Genomic DNA, 20182 nt, shown 5'->3' with positions numbered 1-20182 from the left:
AGCCGGTCCGTGGGTCAAAAAAGGTTGGGGACCACTGCTCTAAACTGTCCATATGTGAGACTGTGAGTGTGAATGGTTGTTTGTCTATATGTGCCCTGCAATTGGCTGCTGAGCAATCAACGCCTCTTGCCCTAAGTCAGCTGGGATAGGCTCCAGCTTACCCGTTACCCTAATCAGGAGAAGCGGAATAGAAAATTGTTGGATGGCCTCTGTTGCCCTTCAAATGATCATCAATAAAATGTGAAGGCTATGCATTTGTAACACACACACACATTACGTATATCCTCATCGGTCTCACACTCATCCAACCACAGTGCTGAATAACCTCTGACCAAAGTTGAGGAGAAGCTTTAGAATCGCAGTGTCTGACTTTCATTGTTCATAATTGCAGCAGTCAGCAGCTACAACAGATTTTAAATAAGACCGTGAGGGGTGACTTATTTGAAGGCCTTGAATTACATTAATGCACTATTATAAAGGCTATCAACATTGGTTACAATCGACTTGACCAGAACAAAGACAGGCACTCTGCAAATGGTGCATTTATGTGTACTGACAAACCCCAAACGTGTAAGTCCCATTAGGCCTGTAATTCTATAACCACGATTAAATGCAAAAAAGCCATGATTTATTATTATTATTATTTTTTTTAAGCCATGCATTTCTAGCACTGAATATGATTTATTTCCGTGCAGGCTCCAGGAATGCTCTCTGTTATAGAAGAATCATACGCTGTCACACAAAACAGCAGTACACATTCAACAGTGGTGTCCAAACGTTTTCCGCCAAGGGCCACATACTGAAAAATTTAAAGATGCAAGGGCCATTTTAATAATTTGTAAACCAACATATGTAGCTATTCTAAGAAGTTATATATTTTTCAAGAAAAAAAAATGCATCTCAGTTTTGTGATATCGGTGAAAAAGCGCATTATTAGTATGAACATCGGTCTTTGCTGTTTTCCTTCCTAATTTTTGCTGGGTTTTTTTTCCAAATATTTAAACTGGGAAAATGGGACTGAGACGAAAAAAATAGAGTAAACAATTTCTTGTAAACATGCATAAAACTGAAATAGGCTGTTCATCAGCTGATCACAAGTGTTAGATAAATAAACCCCAAAACCTCTCTAAAATAGAAAAACTATTTTCAAAGAAGGACTCAGGAATGAGTAGCTGCGCCATTCTTGTTAATCACCCCAAAAACTGGTTTAGGCATTCTTGATCTTGATGTTGCTCCTAGTGGTGAAGTTGGCTTCACAGAGGGCATCCACTGTCTGATGCCCATCGCTGTAAACGTCCCTTCCCATCCGTCCCCCCAAAAATTGAAAATCACAGCTGTTCTTTCCATTTCTGATGTTCTTTTTTTAAATGTTCCAATTTTTTTCCAGCTTTCTTCTTGTAAATTTTCTCTCGTAATTATGACTGTTCCCATCATATTATGACTTTATTTTCATAGCGTAACTTTTTCCGCACATGAATTTTCCAAAAATGTACCGGTATCTGTTTTTAGTTTGTTTCTTATATTATAAAAAATAACTTCTTTTTTTAATATTTCAACTTTATGCTACTAAAATGACGTTAGCTTACCTCATAATATTACAATGTTATTCACGTGAAATTACAACTTTTTGTTTAGATTTTTTCTCTTAATGTTTTGACTTGATTCTGATGATTTTTCCATTTTTGCTGTTGGTTTTTTGTGTTTTTTTTTTTTTTCTTATTCGATTTTTAAAACGTGCCGCGGGCCATAAAATGGCCCCCTGTCCGCACTTTAGACACCCCTGACCTACTGTAACAATGCTATCTGATTATTCCGTTTGTAACACGACTTGAAATTGTGCAGTGGTGTCGACAAACAAATCCAACCACGCTAAATAAATGATGGTGGAATTATGCAACTAAAGTTTCTTCCACTCGCAGTTGCCATGAACAAAACCATGTATGGAGCGCCACGTGGCGCAGAAAACTAGCAGTAATGTGCTCGGGTAGTGTGACCTCTGCACGAAAGGTATGAAGGCAGAAAAATGGGACATGCAACCCAAGCAACCTTGAGAGCTCTTTGTGCCGGAGGGACAGCATCTGTGTCTGTGTTGGTTAAACACTGTACTGTACTTGTCTGTGCATGCATATGCCTGCTCATTTAAGCACAAAATGTCGTAAAACCAGCAGAAGTGACTTCATTGGCATCGGTGTCATTAAAAGTGAATACGGTGTCTTTCTAACTGACTTTTATTTTATTAACTCTACCCATATACAGAACAGATACCTGTATCCATTCAGATTCAACTCATGAGGTTGTAGTAAAAACTCGGCCTTTACGAAGATAATTGTCAGTGTGAGATTGATCACTGTAAGAGGTACTCATTTGACGCTAGTTTATAGGGAGATTCTATGATATGGGCCTCTTTTCAGGTCTACCTTATGATGTTTTTCATTGTTTCAGTCATATTCTTAATCATTTCAGCTACTATTTCTTTAGCAAATGCAAATATCTTAACCAGACATTAAAATACACTCTATATACATTCTATTACATTATCTATTGTATACAAACTTCTAAATGCGGCATGTAGAATGACACTCTTTATATATGCCTGTGTGATTAAACAACACAAAGACTTGCATCTTGAGTTCGATGTGTGCATGTGTGTGTGTGTGTGTGTGTCAGTGAAGTGACTTCCCAGACTGTGTGCATGACCTACACCCTCTCCGCGTCGACATCCACGGCTATGTAACATCGCTTGTTTTCGTGTGTGGCTATGTGTCTGTAACAGCACGTCCGGTCAGCTACTTACTGCAGATTGCGTCAGCCTCATCGGAACCATCCGCACACTCCTGTTCTCCATCGCAGCGCCACCTAGCAGGGACACACTGTCCGTTCTTGCAGGCAAAGTCTGTCGTTGCACACGTCTTCTTGGCTGTCGAGACAGAGGAAACACATTGATGAGTGCGGAGTTCAGACAAGTGAGTGAAATGTATTTTACCACTGGATGTGACACACGCACAATCTCAAAGAGAACCCTCCCTCTACAAACTATGTTTGGAATACATAGTTTTCATATTGTTATGGAGGATGGACAGATGGCGTAAGCCTGTTCACATTTCCGAAAGACGGCGTTCGCCGCGTCAGATTCTTTGGTATTATCTTTGGTACATTTCGAGGACAGTTGTTTTAATATTGTGCCTCAGATAAAGGAAAGTTTGGGACTGGATGTGCATTACCAGACGGTGCTTCCACAATCAGCTGTCCCGACCATCTTTCCTTGACTCGTTAAAGATGCGAGTCAAAACACAATAGAAGAAGTTCTATTGTGTGTTATTGTCCCTGGTTGTGTTTTGATGAGTCTGGTTGCCTGAAAGTGCCCTCGCCATGATGTCACAGCCAAGATGGCGATGGTTCAGAAAACTAATCGCAACTTATGTCACTCATATTTAATAGTTGTTTACTGGCGGATGGCAGCAGTATGACCAAAACGTTTTATTAAGTGATTACTTTTTTTAGTGTCATGAGCACTTTGAGTGCAACTTGTGTGAAAGTTATTTCAGTGCTATATGAGAGCAAGAGAGAGAACACGTGTGAGTTACATATGGAAAAAAAACCTTGAATCTGTGACAAATACATTCTGCCCTGACTCCAGCTTTCAAAAGGCAAACTGCTAATTACGGAAATGTCACTTCAGCGTAGTATCTTCTATGGATTGGTATCCGACTGAATTTCCTTGATTTTTCTTGGAAAAATTCAGGGATTAATTAGAAATGTATTAAAGATGAAATATATCCCTGCCATACCGCATGCATGGATACGGATCAACTTCCACAGCTGATGTTTGTTGTTGTTTTTTATCGCAAAGTTCAACACCATCATTGCTGGTTTGCGCTGCATGCTGCCTCCGTTGCTTTGCTTCCTGATGCAACTACCCTACAAATTTCCGATAAATGGATTCATTCTTAACAATAAATTCATTAAAAAGAATAAAAATGTAGGACCTATTTTCATCTGAGGTGTAATTTACACACGTCCCTCTCTCCGTTCTTAGTCGTGAGTAACAGCAGTGTGGGTCTAGGAAGAATACGTTTATGGGAGATCCAGAAAAGACAGAGAAAAATGAGACACAAACAATTAGAGGTGGGAGGAAAAAAATGCGAATGTATGAGAAATAACAGAGGATATGGATTGTCCTTCACGTTGTTGTGATCTGCTAAAGAGCTAAAGAACACTGCATGTCAGCGGAGGGACGGAGGCCGTTAATCAGCGAGCTGAGGTTGAACAACAGCCATGAGTGAGTGGACAATACTTCAAGGTCTACAGTACATGCATCTGTGTGTGTGTGTGTGCATTCATCTGGTTGAAACAGAGTAAAGTGGACAGAAAACAGTATTGGTCTTGTGAAGAGATTAAAAGCCCTTCCAGTTTCTCCATCGTCAGGGAAATATTGCTATAAAAGACCAGAATGCAACCACTATATTTAACACAGGCCCTGACTTTGGAATTTTTCTTCATCTTATCTAAATATTGATGTTTTAAATGTAATTTAAAACATTTTACGTTTTATTGTGGATACAGTGTCTTGAAGCCACAATTTACAGTTGCATTGACAGTTCCCTGACTACAGGAGAACAATCAAAACAAAGGCATGTATGTTGTTTTCGTTTTTGTTTGTTTACAAAGTTTTAAGGTTGTTAAACTCAGGCGCATTATCTTAAGTGGCACAAAAAGCAACAACATCCCTGTGCTCCACAAATGGATGCACACAAATGTGATTTCTGATTTATAAAAAAGTTGTGTCTTTAAGTGTTTACACAACAACGATAATTCCATTTCTTAAAATAAGTGTTGTCATGTAAACAACGACCAGCATATGAGCTCTCACTAGGGATGCTACGATCCACTGGCCACCGATCAGTATCGGCCGATTTCCGTGGAAAAGTATTTGCAGCCTGTGTGCAGTGTAGTGTCCCCTCCCCCCTTTCCGTCACACCGCGCCCCAAACATGTACGTCTACCGTGTCGAACTTTTAGGCCATTTGTGAGAGTGATGTAAAGTTTGCAACCTGCGACACGTTAAAAAGCTTCAACACGACAAATTTAATACAGGATGTGAAGAACAAACACTTGGCCGACTGTGGTGAGTTTTCGAGGCTCACAGCAGAGAATGACAAGGAGGCAGCTGGTGTCGACTTGTGCCACCTCGCACTACTGCGTATGTGTATAACAAGGAAAATGTAGTACATTCGTAAACTGCTCTTGGTGATAATGGAAGTATCTATCTATCTATCTATCTATCTATCTATGTATCTACATCTTCTAAATGTGCATCCCTATTGAAGGACTTTTCCAAGTGAGTAGAGTCATCCCTTGCTTCAAACATCTCTCCCTTGCTCTGTCGCGGTTTTTCAAAAAACAATTACTTAATAAATGATTCGTGGTTGACTTTGGCCTATTATTAGTCAAAAAATATTGAAAGACAATTCATATGTAAGTTAAGTTATCCATGTGATCGATATCAGTATCGGTCAATCTCATTCGTGGATGATCGGTATCGGAATTGGCAGCATAAAACCCTGATCGGACTACCCCTAGTTTTTACTTATGATTGTTCATTTCAAATCTGTTACGTAAACGGCCCTGGAAAGGTTTCTGGAACTACCCACGACGCCGAGTTAATTCCATTATTTGTTTCTGCCTTATTAGAAATCTGTGCAACATGCTTTCAGGCTTGTGTTAGGTTTTAATTGCAAAATTAATTCTGGATCAAGCAGAGGTGATACAGTTGCTTTAGCAGCCATAATTTTCTGATCGCCACAACACTCTGATATTAAAGAGATGGACTGAACAATACAAAGGCTGATGCCGACTGACTGATGTGAGTTAACGAAAGGCCTTCTGGGTGACATCAGGCTCTAAGCCTTGACCTGCATTAATTTATTAAACAGTCAGACATCGATATCATCACTATTACACTCACAGACAAAAACATAGCTAGACACTTCCCCCCCATCCCTCACATCCCCAACACTTCAATCACATCACACAATCAGACATTTAGTCCTCTGGACTGGGTGATTGTTTTAATGAACAGCTATCAATCCTGAAGGCACACCCCCCCACACTGCATTTGCACGTTGACTGAGCAAAGCCGCACACACATCTGAGAGCATATGGCGGGGTGGTCCTCTTTAATTCCTGTTCCGTGATAGCAGTGAATATTGTATGATTGACATTCATTGGAAACAGTGTACAAACAGCAAGAATGGTATCACACACACACCTGCCAACATATAATTGTGCATTTTTCGCATTCATCACGAATACGCTTGCAGATTTTGCTGATCTCCAGGTGCGCGTGTTGTTGCATTTCGCTGGTTTCGGTTTCAAGTCCCATCTCTGAAATCTGGATTATGGTCCTGTGTCGAAGCACCAGCATACGCTACACGGGCTCGCTCCTCCCGCGGCAAACCCTCTCACGTTGCGTGACATGTACCTCCAAAAAAAATCTAACCTCGATTAACAGATTGTATAATGTAATAAGAAAAAGCTGACATGTTAAATAACTAACAAATAACTAACAATAAAGCACTGGTAGCTTCCGTGGAGTTCAGGGTGCGCACAGCACAATTCTCTTTTTTTTTTGTTAAGGTTTTGCAAGGATCTAGCCGCTATATATGCAATGAGGACTTTTATTGTATGTGTATGCATCTTCCCGCTGAGTTATTTCATCCGCAATCTTCATAATAAAGATGAAAAATGCAGTTTTGCATACCGTCTACCGCCAGCCACAACAAGAGGCGCTGATTGCTTCTACCTGCTGGAATTTCATCTTTGCCGCAGAGGAGCAACAGCGAATTAGGAGGGGGCTTTGATGTCAGCTGATTGATGTCATGTGACATATGGGTTACAGTATTGTTCGATTCATAGTGCTATCAAACCAAGACTGCTGTATCTATTGGTTCAACCTCAGTACATGTATTATTGCACCCTTAATATACAAATAGGCCTAAATATATATACACAATGCTTTTTTTCTGTTTTACAAAATAAATAAAAAAACATATACTGTATATAAATATCAAAAGTGGGGGGGGTGGAAGAGTACTCGTATTTTTACATGTAAATAATGTGCTCATGCCTCTATCTTAATTCAGTTTTTTTATGATCGTACAGCATTTTGAAACAGCCATAGTCGGAGGCACCTCTTGACATTAGTATAGACCAGGGGTCACCAACGTTTTTCCTTGTGAGAGCTACTTTTACAAAATGAAAATGGCCAAGACCTACTCATTTTTGTAACATTTATTTTCAGAGCTTATTTTAAACCCAAACAAAGCGAATACGCTTGTTTTACCAGAACGTTAACAAAATGCTGGTGTCCACAACTCACATTTTGTATTTCAGAATGCATTTCTTTCTGCTGTTCCTTCATTATTAACTGGAAACCTGAATGAAAAGCAGGCTTGCGGGCACCTCGTGTGGTCGTGGGGGGCTACCTGGTGCCCACGGGCACCACGTTGGTGACCCCTGGTATAGAAGATTAAAATTAGCATAGAAGATTAAAATGACACTGCAGTACATCTAAGGCTTCCAGTCTGCCCCGTAGAGGTCAGGAGACCCCTCTCATTATAGACTGATTGCAGAGTGAAATACACTCTCAATGACCCGCACATGCAGAGCAGCACCATAACACACATGCAGACACACACACACACACACACACACACACACACACACACACACACAAAACACCAATGTCCCACTGGTGCCATAGAACCAAGGAAACTGGGGGAGGGGCTACATTGTGCTATACGAGTCTGGCCCCATCCCCCATATTATTGTCTCATTCATTAAAATAGAGAGTATTTTATTGGTGTTGGTTGGAGGACATGCTTTGTGAAGATAGCGTTTTTAAGTTTGACAGTGTAAATATTCATTTGAAATCAATTACCCAAATGTTTTTTTTTTTTTTATGAAAGCTTAAAAGAACATGATGAATAACATTGATGATGGGAGGAATTGTATTTTCACAGCCAGGCAAAGGGGTGATCATGTATATTAAGTGTTTGGTTATGTGACAGCTCTCATGAGAAATCAATAACTGTGCATTCTGTCATTCTTTGTGGATCAGACAGAACCAAGGGGGATTTTTGCACACCCACCCTGAAAACAAAAAGAAAAAGTCTTTTTAACAAGCTAACGTGTTCCTGCTGGCTGTATGAATCGACGCTCACTGTGAGCCTTGTAATTCCTCTTTGCTGTACCATCGCCATTCATGTCCCAAACTGCACACACGCAGCGCACTGCTGGTCAGCCCACATGACAAATTACCACTGGGCTTATTATCAAAAATCATGCACCCGCTGATTGCAGTTATTTGAGATATGGGTGGGGAGTGTAGTGCGGGGTTAGGGGGTTTTGATGACTTGTGGTGGGTTGGAGCCTGCTGAGCATCAGCAGACAAAAGAGAGAAGGAATTATCTTCATGCTGACAAGGAAAAAAAAAAAAAAAAAACTTTAAAATTCCGAATGGCTAGTGCTTGGAACCAATAAGGACACCCTGTAAAGGTCGCCAGGCATCCGAGCATTTGAGAATTTCCTACCATTCTGTGCATGCTTTTGCCATCCGTTTTGAAATAGGTTCAAAGAATGTTGCAGAAGGAATTTTTCCAAGGTGAAAAATACAAAGGAAATCGCAAGCTGCTACTTTGCATAATTCAGGCTTGCCAGAGGTGAATGTGGATATGTGATTATTGTTTGTGACAAGCTGACCCCGCCTCTCTCTGATCGCGCCGCACAACAAAACATTGTACACAGCCTCCATTTTTAGTCTTCTCTGCCACGCTCATTTGATTTGTTCCTTATCTCCTCTTCTCTACTCTTCCCATTTTGGCTCCTTGGCACTCTCTCTTTCACGCCTTCCCTTGTTCCATTGGCAAGCAGCCAGGTGCCCTTTCTTTTGTTTGCTTATTGGTTTATTACTGGCATGGTTTAAAAATACATTTGAAAAGTCATTGGATGAAGGAATCAAGTTACCTTGAATGGGAAAATAACCACTGAGAATATCTTAGTGTGTTTTGCCTTTAAATTGGCCTCCCTATAACATTAAAACTATCCAAGGCGTTCAATAATTAATTAATTAGAAATAATTCTAATATGCAATAAGTACAACAGCCAAATTGCCAGAGTATTCCTTATCTTAATCACAGAATCACTTGCAAATAAGAAGTAAACAAACCAACCAGTATGTTGTAGCTGTGGATTAGCATCAGCGTGGTCAGGAATGACCTAAAGTAACCTTCTACTGTGTTTTTTTCTAATCAGTGTGGGTATCAAGGGCATGTTTGTGATATAACAACTCTCCCACTTCTTCCTGCTGCATGTTTCCCAGTCACCTAGGTGTATCCACGGATACCCTGAGCCACTGGAATACAAATAGACACATGCAGACACACACACCAAGCTACCCTGTCTTCTATTCGGATCCACAGTGTCCCACACCACCCCTCTTCATTGACAGACTCTCTTATTGACAGCGAGCATCATAGGGGCCTTTTTGTTCATTTTTAATGAAGGAGATAGTGGGGGAAGTGGGATTCACTAACCATTCTACAAATTTCTGCACTTGCAGCATATGCGTTAACCACTTACAATGGGTGTTCCTATCATTGTGTCTGCACCTCCTGTCCATGGTGAAATTCACAACATCCATCATCAGTATATTTTTTAGGTCTTGTCTTGTAAGTAATGCAGTGTCCCGACAGAGGTACGGAGAGTCTGATGCTTATTTTAAACTTTACCGCTAGCCTAAACACGCAAACAGCAGCGCTCAGTTCCAACAATGCAAACGTTTCGCAGTCACTCTCCACAACAGCAAGGCGATACTTCCTCTTCATCCACCAATCACACTCACAAGGTACACTCACAAACCTGAACAATCAACATCACGACACAAGCAGGTGCATTATGTGCACATTAGCTTTGTTCTGTACCACTGCTAGTTTAGCTGTAATGATTATGACAATTTGTTTTATTTTTTTGTGAGTTTATTACTTAGTTATCATTTTAGTTATATTATTGAAGTATTTTAATGACCATTGTGTTCAGACTAGTGTGTATCGGTTTTTATTTATAACATAAATTTTAAGAAAAGTACAATGAAAAGAACAATGCGGGTGCATTTTGAAATGTTTATTGTCCCACAAATTGACGCTCAAATATATTACTGTCAACATTTTTTGAGACCAAATAAACCACTATTATATGATATAATGATAATAAAAATATGATCTGATTTTTCAATTATATAATGTGCCGTGGGCTAATAAAAAAGCATTTAGGACACACCGATGTAAACGATACTCAACCCTAGACGGAAGTGCCAGCCACTCTTCCACCATGTCATCAATCCACTTGGAAAAACTCCTATGTGCAGTTTTTTTTTCTATTTTTTTTCTAAGCATCAAATTCAAAAAGAAAAAAAAAAAAAAACCCAGGGAGTGTCAATGAAAGGACTCCTAGCAGGTACCCTTGGCTATACAATACAATAGTGGATATGCTGTTGGCTGAAGCAGACAAAAGAGATGCCAGGAGGGTGGAGGGTGAAGGGCAGAGGGTGGCTGCCGGTTGGTGATGAGGCTGGCAGGTTCTGGAGGCAGCAGCTTTTTTTGGTGGCGACAACAAAGCCAACCTCTTCATAGCCATCCAGAGATGCAAATTGCTCTTCATCAAAGTTTCACACTCGGCTTCCAGTGAACAAAATGTGAATGCCGGCTACTTGGCGAGGACTCTCTGTACAATCTCATCCTCTGTCCACTTTGATTGTTGTAACTGGCAGCAAGGTGAGCACACTGGGTCACTCGCATAATAGTCACATTTTCACACAAACTTGGCATGTACTTCCTCAAAAGAGCTCTCCTATACCCCCTCAGGCCGAGCTTTCTTTCCACGGGCTGTTATTTTTTCATTTTTCCGTGTGCTGTTGTGGAGCTTGCAATGAATCCTGCTTCAAATCGGCCAAAGCATCAGCCATCAAAGACATCCCTGCCAGAAGGGCATTTAGACCTGATCGGGACGATACCAGGGTATGTTCTACCAGGGTATCTATGCACAAAAAATCACAGGACGCATTCAATAATGGAGACTGATCTTAAATACTTTCTTCTCTCTCCTATATTCATCGCTACTTTGCCACAAGCAACAAAAAGGGGGGAGACGGGCTGAGCTCTCTGGCTCGCAGCGATAACAGCATGGTTTTAACCTCACACAAGAGTGTCTTTCAATATTCTGGAGAGGTCTGTGCGTTTTTAAGGCTGAGCCAACAGGTCAAATAGTCTACACCACATTTGCATTTTTGGAGGGCATTCCTGGATGACAATGTTTTGTAATTCCTCTGTTTCTTTGTGAGAGTTTGTGTGTGCGTTGTGTGGTGAGGGGAAAAGTGAATGTCTTCATCTCATCCCAACGTGTTGGTTAGTTTATATGCTGATGTTAGTTTGGAATATTTGATTGGCTCTGTTTTACAAATGACTACATTTACTTAACTGAATTGGGTCTTGTGTAATTTGTATGTTCACGAAATTCCACCTCAGTAGTTTTCCCATTTACAACACTGACTCAGTCACTGTATAATAGTGGCAATATAAAGAAATGAATTGCTAAAGGTCCTGAAAAAAAAAGAAAAAAACTATTATTCTTGGACGCTTACGTGTGTGTAACTAATAGATCCTTTCAACCAAAAAGATCCCGGAACTCAGGGGCCCCAGGAACTAACTGTGAAAAGCCAAAGTTCCTCCTTTTGATCTTGTGTTACATCCATTTTATATGAACTGCAAAGACGATCCAAACTAGGCAGATGGCAGTAATCTGGCATTAGTTTTCCACCTGGTGAAGATGAAGAAAAAGTTATGTAAGTTATCGCAACATAGGAAAAGGGCCTGACTGCAGTATTAGAAATCATTAAATGTCATACACAATCACATACTTATGCTACCAAGCAGATGCCAACTTAAATAGCATGTAGTTGAAGAAATAATGGCCAACCAACATGTGTACAGTGCTGAAAACATGTTTTATTCCACCAACACTAATATTAATGATGAATTTTTGAATAGTACGTAACTTTCTCTGCAGCTATGACACATTATCTGAAAATGCAGACTAAAAACCTGACAAAAGGAGTCAAAATTTTAAATTGAGATGCACTCAAAACTTGCTTATTTTTGCAGTATCCAATCACCGTAACATTGTGAAGAACATGTAAAAGAGAGTCTCGCCTCACAGCGGTCTTCTTTGGCGCAGGTAAACGGAAGACAAACAACAATGGACAGGTAACTGTGCAGTGATACGATGGAAGAGAAAGTGGCATTTTTGTGACGCAAATGTATCACTCTTTTGAAAGCATATTGCTTTGAGGAGCCAAACTCTTTACTTAAGTGGCCCCACCAACGAACAGGAAATATGTTCTTCATCAACGAAATCCGACCAGAACTGGGGGGAAGTGGGGGGAAGTAAGTCGCTCTTAACGAACTACAATGCTGATGGGGATGTCATACAGCTTCAGGTCAAAAAATCCAAACTATCCCGTTAAGATCCAACAGTGTAAAATGTAAATTCTCGCAATTTTTCAACTGGTCTTAAAATGTTGATCAGGAGTGTATATGATGTTATATTGTGTCCGTACCACAGGAAGTTGTAAAGAATTGGGGCTTCAATCCCAAATTCTCTTTTCTCTCTTTGTTTGGTCTGCCTGTGACCAGAAAGTACACACGAGCAATATGGGACTACTCATTTATCATGTGCCCTAAGTTATTGTCTACATCTGTGACTGAATAAAGTGTGAATACGGTGGAGGCGGTTCTAATTAGTATTCTTTAGGCTGCCTGTGAACAGACAGGCCCTCTATCAAAATGCAAGGAAGTCCTCATTCAGGCACTGAGTGTGTGTGGGTGAGGAGGACGAGACAGCAGAGTCCTGTCTATCATGTAAACAAACTTTTAAAGATCACGTTTACAATGCTGCACTGTCTTATATACTAAAGGTATGAGTTATTTTAAATGTATTTAAGAGTTAATATTAGTTGACTGCCTTTATTAAGGATTACATTCATATTCGAGTGACACCAGCTATAAAAGCTACACATTGTTGCATGTGAATACGGTACGCAAATAAAACAAACGGAATTGTTTTCACAAGAAGAATGAAGAAAACCAGGCATTTGTGGCAAGGGTGCATTAGTCAAACAGGCACACGTTTGCAATGGCAAGCTAAAGTACTGATTTATTTAATTTTATATTGAACAGAATCAGTCTATTATCGCTCCAAGGATGCTACAGTATTTAATGCCTTTATTTTGCTACCCACCGTCTCCCCATTTTCATCTGTCTCTTTTCTCTCGCCACACAAAAGAGCGTTTTTGTGGCCCCAGTCATTGGTACTGCTTGGCATGGGCCTTTTACACCTGATGGATAAGACGCCCACAGGAATTGACTGGGTACTGATAAAGGGCAGGCAGGACTGAGTGTGGGCTTTCGTCTCTTTTGCCCTCCAGAGAAATAATATAGAGTTCAGACGGAGACATTCCTTCTTACAACCAGAGACCCTTAGAGATTTACAGCATAAAAGCAGCACAACTTGCTGATAGAGAGGTGAGCAACAGAAAGTCAGACACACGGCAGCTAAGAGAGAAAAAGGGTAAAACCAATAATTGCATTATTCAATGTTTGTCACAAAGGCGATGAAATAACGTTTCTGCAAAACATGCAGGGCAATTGTGTTTGACACCACTTCGTAAAATGTTACAAGAATGCACACACTGGTTGGAGGGACGCTAGTCTGCTTCCCAAGCATCAAGGTGCTCTTGAGCATACCACTGAAACTCCAAACTCCAAATTCAAGTCAAGGGCTGCAGGTAATTGAATAAAATAGCTTTTATTTATGTCTGCGGACAAGCACATTTGTGTACTCAACCCAGCTGTTTCTAGAGAAGCAAAGCAGACTTTATACAACCTGCAGTGCCACCCGCACACACACACACACACACACACACACACGCATGCACGCACGCACACCCATTCCGGAGGGTGAAGATGTTTTAAGAGGAGACTGGCGATGTCATCTGCCTCAGTGTGCACTGTCCTAAACTCATTTGTATGGAGGCTAATGTCAGTCTAACCTTTACGCTGTGCACAGTGGTTCGATAGCATCAGCATAAAACTGTTTTAGTGAAAAGCCAATTATCCTCTCATATACACAATGACACACTTTCTCCAGCAATACAATGTAAACCTTGGAGAAGAAAATAATTACATTCTCCTTTTCTCAATACAGATTAAATGCAATAAAAACTGTGGATTTCCCAAGTTAATAAAACTTTAAAAATAGAGGGACCACATTAGTACAGCGCTTAGATCTCTGCACCTGGCTTCCTGTCGCTCAGAGAATAGACTTTAAAACAGCTCTACTTGTGCACAAGTCTTTTCATGGTCTCATGCCAAAGGACATTTCTGACATGTTACAGCCACGTGAACCATCTCGGGCTCTGAGAAGCTCAGGGAGTGGTCTCCTGCGGCTGCCCAGTCTCATGACTGAGGCTGCGTTTCAGTTTAATGCTGCCAAAAACTGGAACAGTCTTCCAGAAGATGTGAGACAATCCTCGACTTTGGCAATGTTCAAATCTAGACTGAAAATAGTTCTATTCAACTGTGCACATGACAACGGAAAGTATTTTAATTCTGTTTTTACTATTATGCTTTATGGAATGACTTCATGGAATTTTATGTCATGGTTTTAGAATGATTTAATGTTTTATAAAGTGATTTTACTCTTTTCTGTAAAGCACTTTGAATTACCTTTTGTACGAACTGTGCTCTATAAATAAACTTGCCTTGCCTTATTGCCAGGCCGTGACAGAATCCTTGAGCATGTTTAAGGATTTGCTCTTACGACAGCGACAGTAATAGCTAAGCAGCATTGTGTTTTTTTTTTGTTTGTTTGTTTTTTTTATGAACAAAAAAGAACATAAATTTACAAAGGACCAGAAGTTGAACTATCTAAACTCAAGGCCTATATAAAAATCAAGCGCATACACATCTTGACACTTTCCCTACTCCACTGAAACATGCAACAACCCCCCTTTCACCCATTGTATTCATGGGAAAAGCTCAAGAATCTTAATTGTATTACCAGGGGGTATCAGGAAGCAGAGTGAGCTCCCAAACCTGGTGAGTGAACACCAGAAATGGAATTTTGATCTGACAGACGAGAGAATAATCCCTCGCTGACACTCTGAAGCTGATCCGTCTTCCCTCCCCCATACTCTTTCAGGATATGTCGCTACTCTTTTACAGACAGCATTTCCACTGCAGTACCATTGTGGGAAATTCTCCACTTGAGAGCAATTTGATGCAAACAGTTAAGTTGATTACACTGTTTCCACGCTTACGTTTATATTGGGGAAGTGGGAATTCTTTCAGTCGCTGCGGTAACTGTGTAATAAATGGAAGTGGTAATGCACTTGATGCATTACTAATGAATGGAATGGTGTGACCGGAGCATTAAATCGTGTAATTTCGTTACAAAAAAGTGACTCAACACTGTTCATTTCGATGTGAACTTTTTCCAGCATCTGTCCATCACAACCCCCAGTGAAGATTACTATTTGTGTCCAACAATGGGCCTGTGTAAGTGCATTAAATGTTGATGCTGATGCTCATAAACAACCACAGAACCTCTCGGAACATACTTGACTTGAGCGTTTGTGATAAAATAGTTTGAAACAAAGCCTGGGACAATGCAGAGAGAAAAATTTCTACAAAATGTTTTGTAGAGTTATACTTAATCATTATATATTTAAACATTCTTTAAAAATAACTGCACAATGTGAACACACTGTAACAATGTAACGATAGTGTAATAATTACCGGTAAATGCAGTATACGTTTCCCAGAACTGGATTGCTTCTAAGAATATAACAGCAAATTTACTCATTTTAGGCGTTATATGTGCATCCCCATCATTATTTTTTGATTGCTATATTTATGCAAAAAAGGTGTGGCACTGAAGTGACATATTTCCTGACCTTCCATAACTTAACACTGTGTCTAAAACAGGGATATCTAAAGTCTTGGACCTAAAAAAATATGTTTTTAATTAGCAGCAAAAATGGAAACATAAGGGGTACCAGTTTAAGTCAAATTTTCAACATTTTCTGAGAACAACATCATAGTATTATACAGAGAAATAACGTCATTTTAGAAGCATAAAGTTGAACTATTAAAAGAAAGATGTTACATTTTCAAAGTCGTGATCCTGTGAAAAGCAAACAAAAAAAACGAATGAAGTCGTAATTTTTGGAAAATTAGGTTGCCGAAAAAGTTATGTTACGAAAATAATGTCAAAATATGGAAATAAAGTCATAATTACGAGAAGAAAATGTAAATAGAAAGTTTAAATAGTTGGGAAAAAACAGCAGAAATGAAAAACAGCTGCAATTTTATGAGAAAAAAAGTAAAAAATTTTTGAATAAAAAAAAGTCCTATTTTAACGAGAAAAAATGTCACAATTTTAGAATAAACTCTTAATATTATGACGAAAAATAGTCATTTTAGTAGCATAACGTTGAAATAGTAAGTTGTTTTAAGTCATAAAATTATGAGAAACAAAGAAAACTAAATGTTGGCGTTTTTTGGTAAATTTGGTTGGGGAAAAAGTTATTGTATTTTGAAAAACCGTGATAAAGTGAAGCCGCAAAATTCAAAGCGCGATGTGGCGAGGGACGATTGTAATATTATGGGAGCAAAGATAATATTACAAGAAGCGGGCAGGACTTGCAGGAATGTTAAAGGGATACATACACAGGGCTTGCAGTATGAACATGATGACAAAACTTTAATAGCAGAGTAACAAAACACGACCGAATAATGAGTTGGTTGGAAAAGGAATTGGAAGTAATGAGCAAGGCGTGAGAGAAATGTTTGGGAGGATTCAACTTTGAACTCCTTGCCTTTTTCCCACAAATAAAGGGCAACCATTGTTCTGACCAAAGGCCTTTAAGTCAGTGACAACCCCTTTGCCCACCCTATCCAACACATGGTGACAACTATAGGATTGAACTCTTAGATTAATGTTGGTCCCTTTTCTGTCCCGAACACTGGCTTGGGACTTTATAAATGTCCCCTCCCCTGCACTTAGATGAGGCACATACAAATACAAATACACACACACACACACACACACAATTCCCTCGTTGGCAAAAAGGCTCTAACAATGAGTAAAGAATGTAACTTCATATGAAACACAAGGCACGGTATTTAAGTCTGATGCTAAACATGAGTATGAAACAGAACTTTGAAGCCCAATTTTTGGTTACGCCAAGAAAGAGACTTGTCTTTTAATCCAGCGACATAAATTAGAGATTTAAGAATACAGTGGAACTTTTTGATGCCCTAGTTTTCATCCGATTGGGTTTTTGATGAAAAACTTTGCCAAAATTGCCTGTAACAAACTTGTATTTTACCCTTTGGTATGTTGAATCTTGTGGTAATAATGAAGTTGTGGACGGACGACTCCCAGCATGGTTTATTTATTCAGCCATCTTGGATCGCTCACCCAAAACAAAATCCACACAATGCTACAGCACCTTGTAAGCCTCATTCATTTGGCAAACGCAAATGAGAATGTTACACAAACTAGTCCGTCTGCCACCGTATCGTTCTGTGGACTTGAGTGCCCAAACAAAGAACCTCAAGCAATGGTGACTCAGTCTTGTAATGTTATTAATACACTGCTTGAGTCCAGCTATGTTCAGAGTGTGGCTTTATTACAAAACATGCCTGTTAGCATGCTAGCTTGCGATCAACTGAAAACCAGAACCGGAAGTCATTGTCCCCGAGTTCTGTTGCCCGTCTATGATGTCATCACCGGTTGTCTCCGTAGTGCTTTGCTCACTATCACAGTTACACCACAAGTCTTTATTTTTATGTTGAGTACAGTTGCAAAATAACCCACCATAGATCCAAACAAAGTTGCAAGTACCAGCATTTTGATAAACGTGAGAAACACTATTTAAGTCAAGGAATAAATCATAGCAATGCATGATGGTGTCTCTCCTCACCTCGTACATGACCACTGCCACATTGCGGATTTTGTCAACAATAAAGTCTTTAATCAAGGTAAAAGCACCATTAAATGTTCAATTATCCCTTTCATTCATCATTTATATGCGTTTAAAATTTTTTTCTATATGTAAAACTAAATTGTATTTGTAATGAACCATTTTTGTTCTCTTCTGAAGAAGTATAAAAAAATGACCCATGCAGGACTGGTTGTAAAAAGGCATATGTTAAGCATTCGGTGAAAAGGACAAGTGACCACAGAGACTGAAGAAAACATAACAGTACATAAGGAAAATTAAGAGAAAGTTGGTCAGGGCAGCAGGAACACTTGACGTTCTCATGAAAAGATGAGCAGTTCACACAGTTTAATTGTGAACCCAATTGGCTACCGATCACGTGTGAACAGTGACATGAAATTTTCCGTGAAGGAAGAAAAGAAGGAAGATTGTCCATATCTATGACAGCGCTGTTCTCAAAAAACATTTGTGCAGTTTTAAAGACAGTTGAAAGAAAACTTACAGCGGCATGAGGGATGAAAAGGAATGAATTGCATCACACCATTCCAGATAATGATGGGAGTGCAAATAAATTCTTCTGAAATCCCGCGTGATAGAAAAGATTCAAGGGCCTTCTCATGCTGAAGACATTTTTAAAAAATCAACGAAAAAGATGAGCACAAAAGAAGAAAAGAGCATGATATATATGTGCCCTTTGATCGACCTGTCTAACGATTCATCGGTAAAAGTCAGAGTGAGGAACTGTTTATTAAAATTTAATATAGTTGTGTGACAGGTAATAATGAAAGTGGGCAATAAGCTCCTCTAATGGTAAAAGGAGAAACTCGTTTCTTGTGAGACAAATAGTCTCATTACTCCAGATTGAAACTGAGGAGGGGAGTATATTACGGAGAAAGCCAGCAAGATCCGTCCTGAACCATGTAAACCGTGTCAGTCTACCTAATGTGGATTGTCAAACTCAATCTTTCCGGTAATAATGTCAAGGTTTTTATCTAGCAATATGGAAAAATCAGTCTGCATGAAATACCCGAGTTTTCAAACGCCCCAGTTTTCATACGATTTGGTTTTCAAGCAAAATTTTTGCTTGTTTTTTGTACAATACACTGTTTATTTACAATATTGCACATAACAAAGTGGTCCATTTGCCCTTTGTGCTGTATCATTCTGCGGAATCAATCGCCCAAACAAAGCACCCTAAACGTTGGTGACTCACTGTCCCTGCATTTTTTGATTGAGTGCAAATGCTAAATAAGAAGTAACTCATTGCACAGTATGACGATGGTCCCATCCTTTCCTCCCTCTTCAAAATGGTAAATATATATATTGCGCATTTATGAATTTAACTTGTTTGTTTTCTGCAAAACTAATTATTCTCTACAAAATGTATTTTTTTTGTTCATATTTTTGGTTGGGCTGCACAGTGGCCGAGTGGTTAGCATGTTGGCCACACAGTCAGGAGTTTGGAGTTTGCATGTTCTCCCCGTGCGTGCGTGGGTTTTCTCCGAGTACTCCATTTTCCTCCCGAATTCCAAAAACAAGCATGTTAGGTTAATTGGAGACTCTAAATTGTCCATAGGTATGAATGTGAGTGTGAATGGTTGTTTGTCTATATGTGCCCTGCAATTGGATGGCGACCAGTGCAGGGTGTACCCCGCCTCTGGCATGAAGTCAGCTGGGATAGGCTCCAGCATAACCCCGCCACCTTAATGAGGATAAGCGGCATAGGAAATGAATGGAAGGGTTTTTGGGTGGGAAAAAATGCTTCAGTTTTCGTAAAAGGAGGAAGTGACATTGCGTCGAGAACAATCCCACCCGGAAGTGGGATACACTGATTTTATATTATTGTGCCGCAGCTTTGGTTGAATTTTTGTTGTCTGTTATATTTTTTTATATTATGCCCGCTCGTTGTGTGGCATTCTTTTGCTAGAACCCTCAAGCAGATGGTGTAAGGCTGTTCACATTTGCAAAAGGCGCCATTCGCCGCATCAGATTCTTCGGCTTTCCGGGATAAGATTTCTATGACATTTCAAGGACTGTTGTTTTGACAATGCGCCTCAGATAAAGG

The 20182-nt window shown here is 39.7% G+C and overlaps 1 protein-coding gene across 4 annotated transcripts in view; it reads right to left on the bottom strand.

Moving 5' to 3' along the window:
- lrp8 (low density lipoprotein receptor-related protein 8, apolipoprotein e receptor) overlaps positions 1-20182 on the bottom strand; it is a 167989-nt gene that overhangs the window by 92759 nt on the left and 55048 nt on the right. For all 4 annotated transcript variants that reach the window (XM_054788582.1, XM_054788584.1, XM_054788581.1 and 1 more), the window contains exon 3: positions 2795-2917. In XM_054788582.1, coding sequence (XP_054644557.1) covers positions 2795-2917 — 123 coding nt within the window. The remainder of the gene's footprint in view (positions 1-2794; positions 2918-20182) is intronic.

This window comes from Dunckerocampus dactyliophorus, chromosome 10, assembly GCF_027744805.1.
Source record: "Dunckerocampus dactyliophorus isolate RoL2022-P2 chromosome 10, RoL_Ddac_1.1, whole genome shotgun sequence".
Taxonomy (NCBI): Eukaryota; Metazoa; Chordata; class Actinopteri; order Syngnathiformes; family Syngnathidae; genus Dunckerocampus; species Dunckerocampus dactyliophorus.
This window is presented reverse-complemented; position numbering and strand designations above follow the sequence as displayed.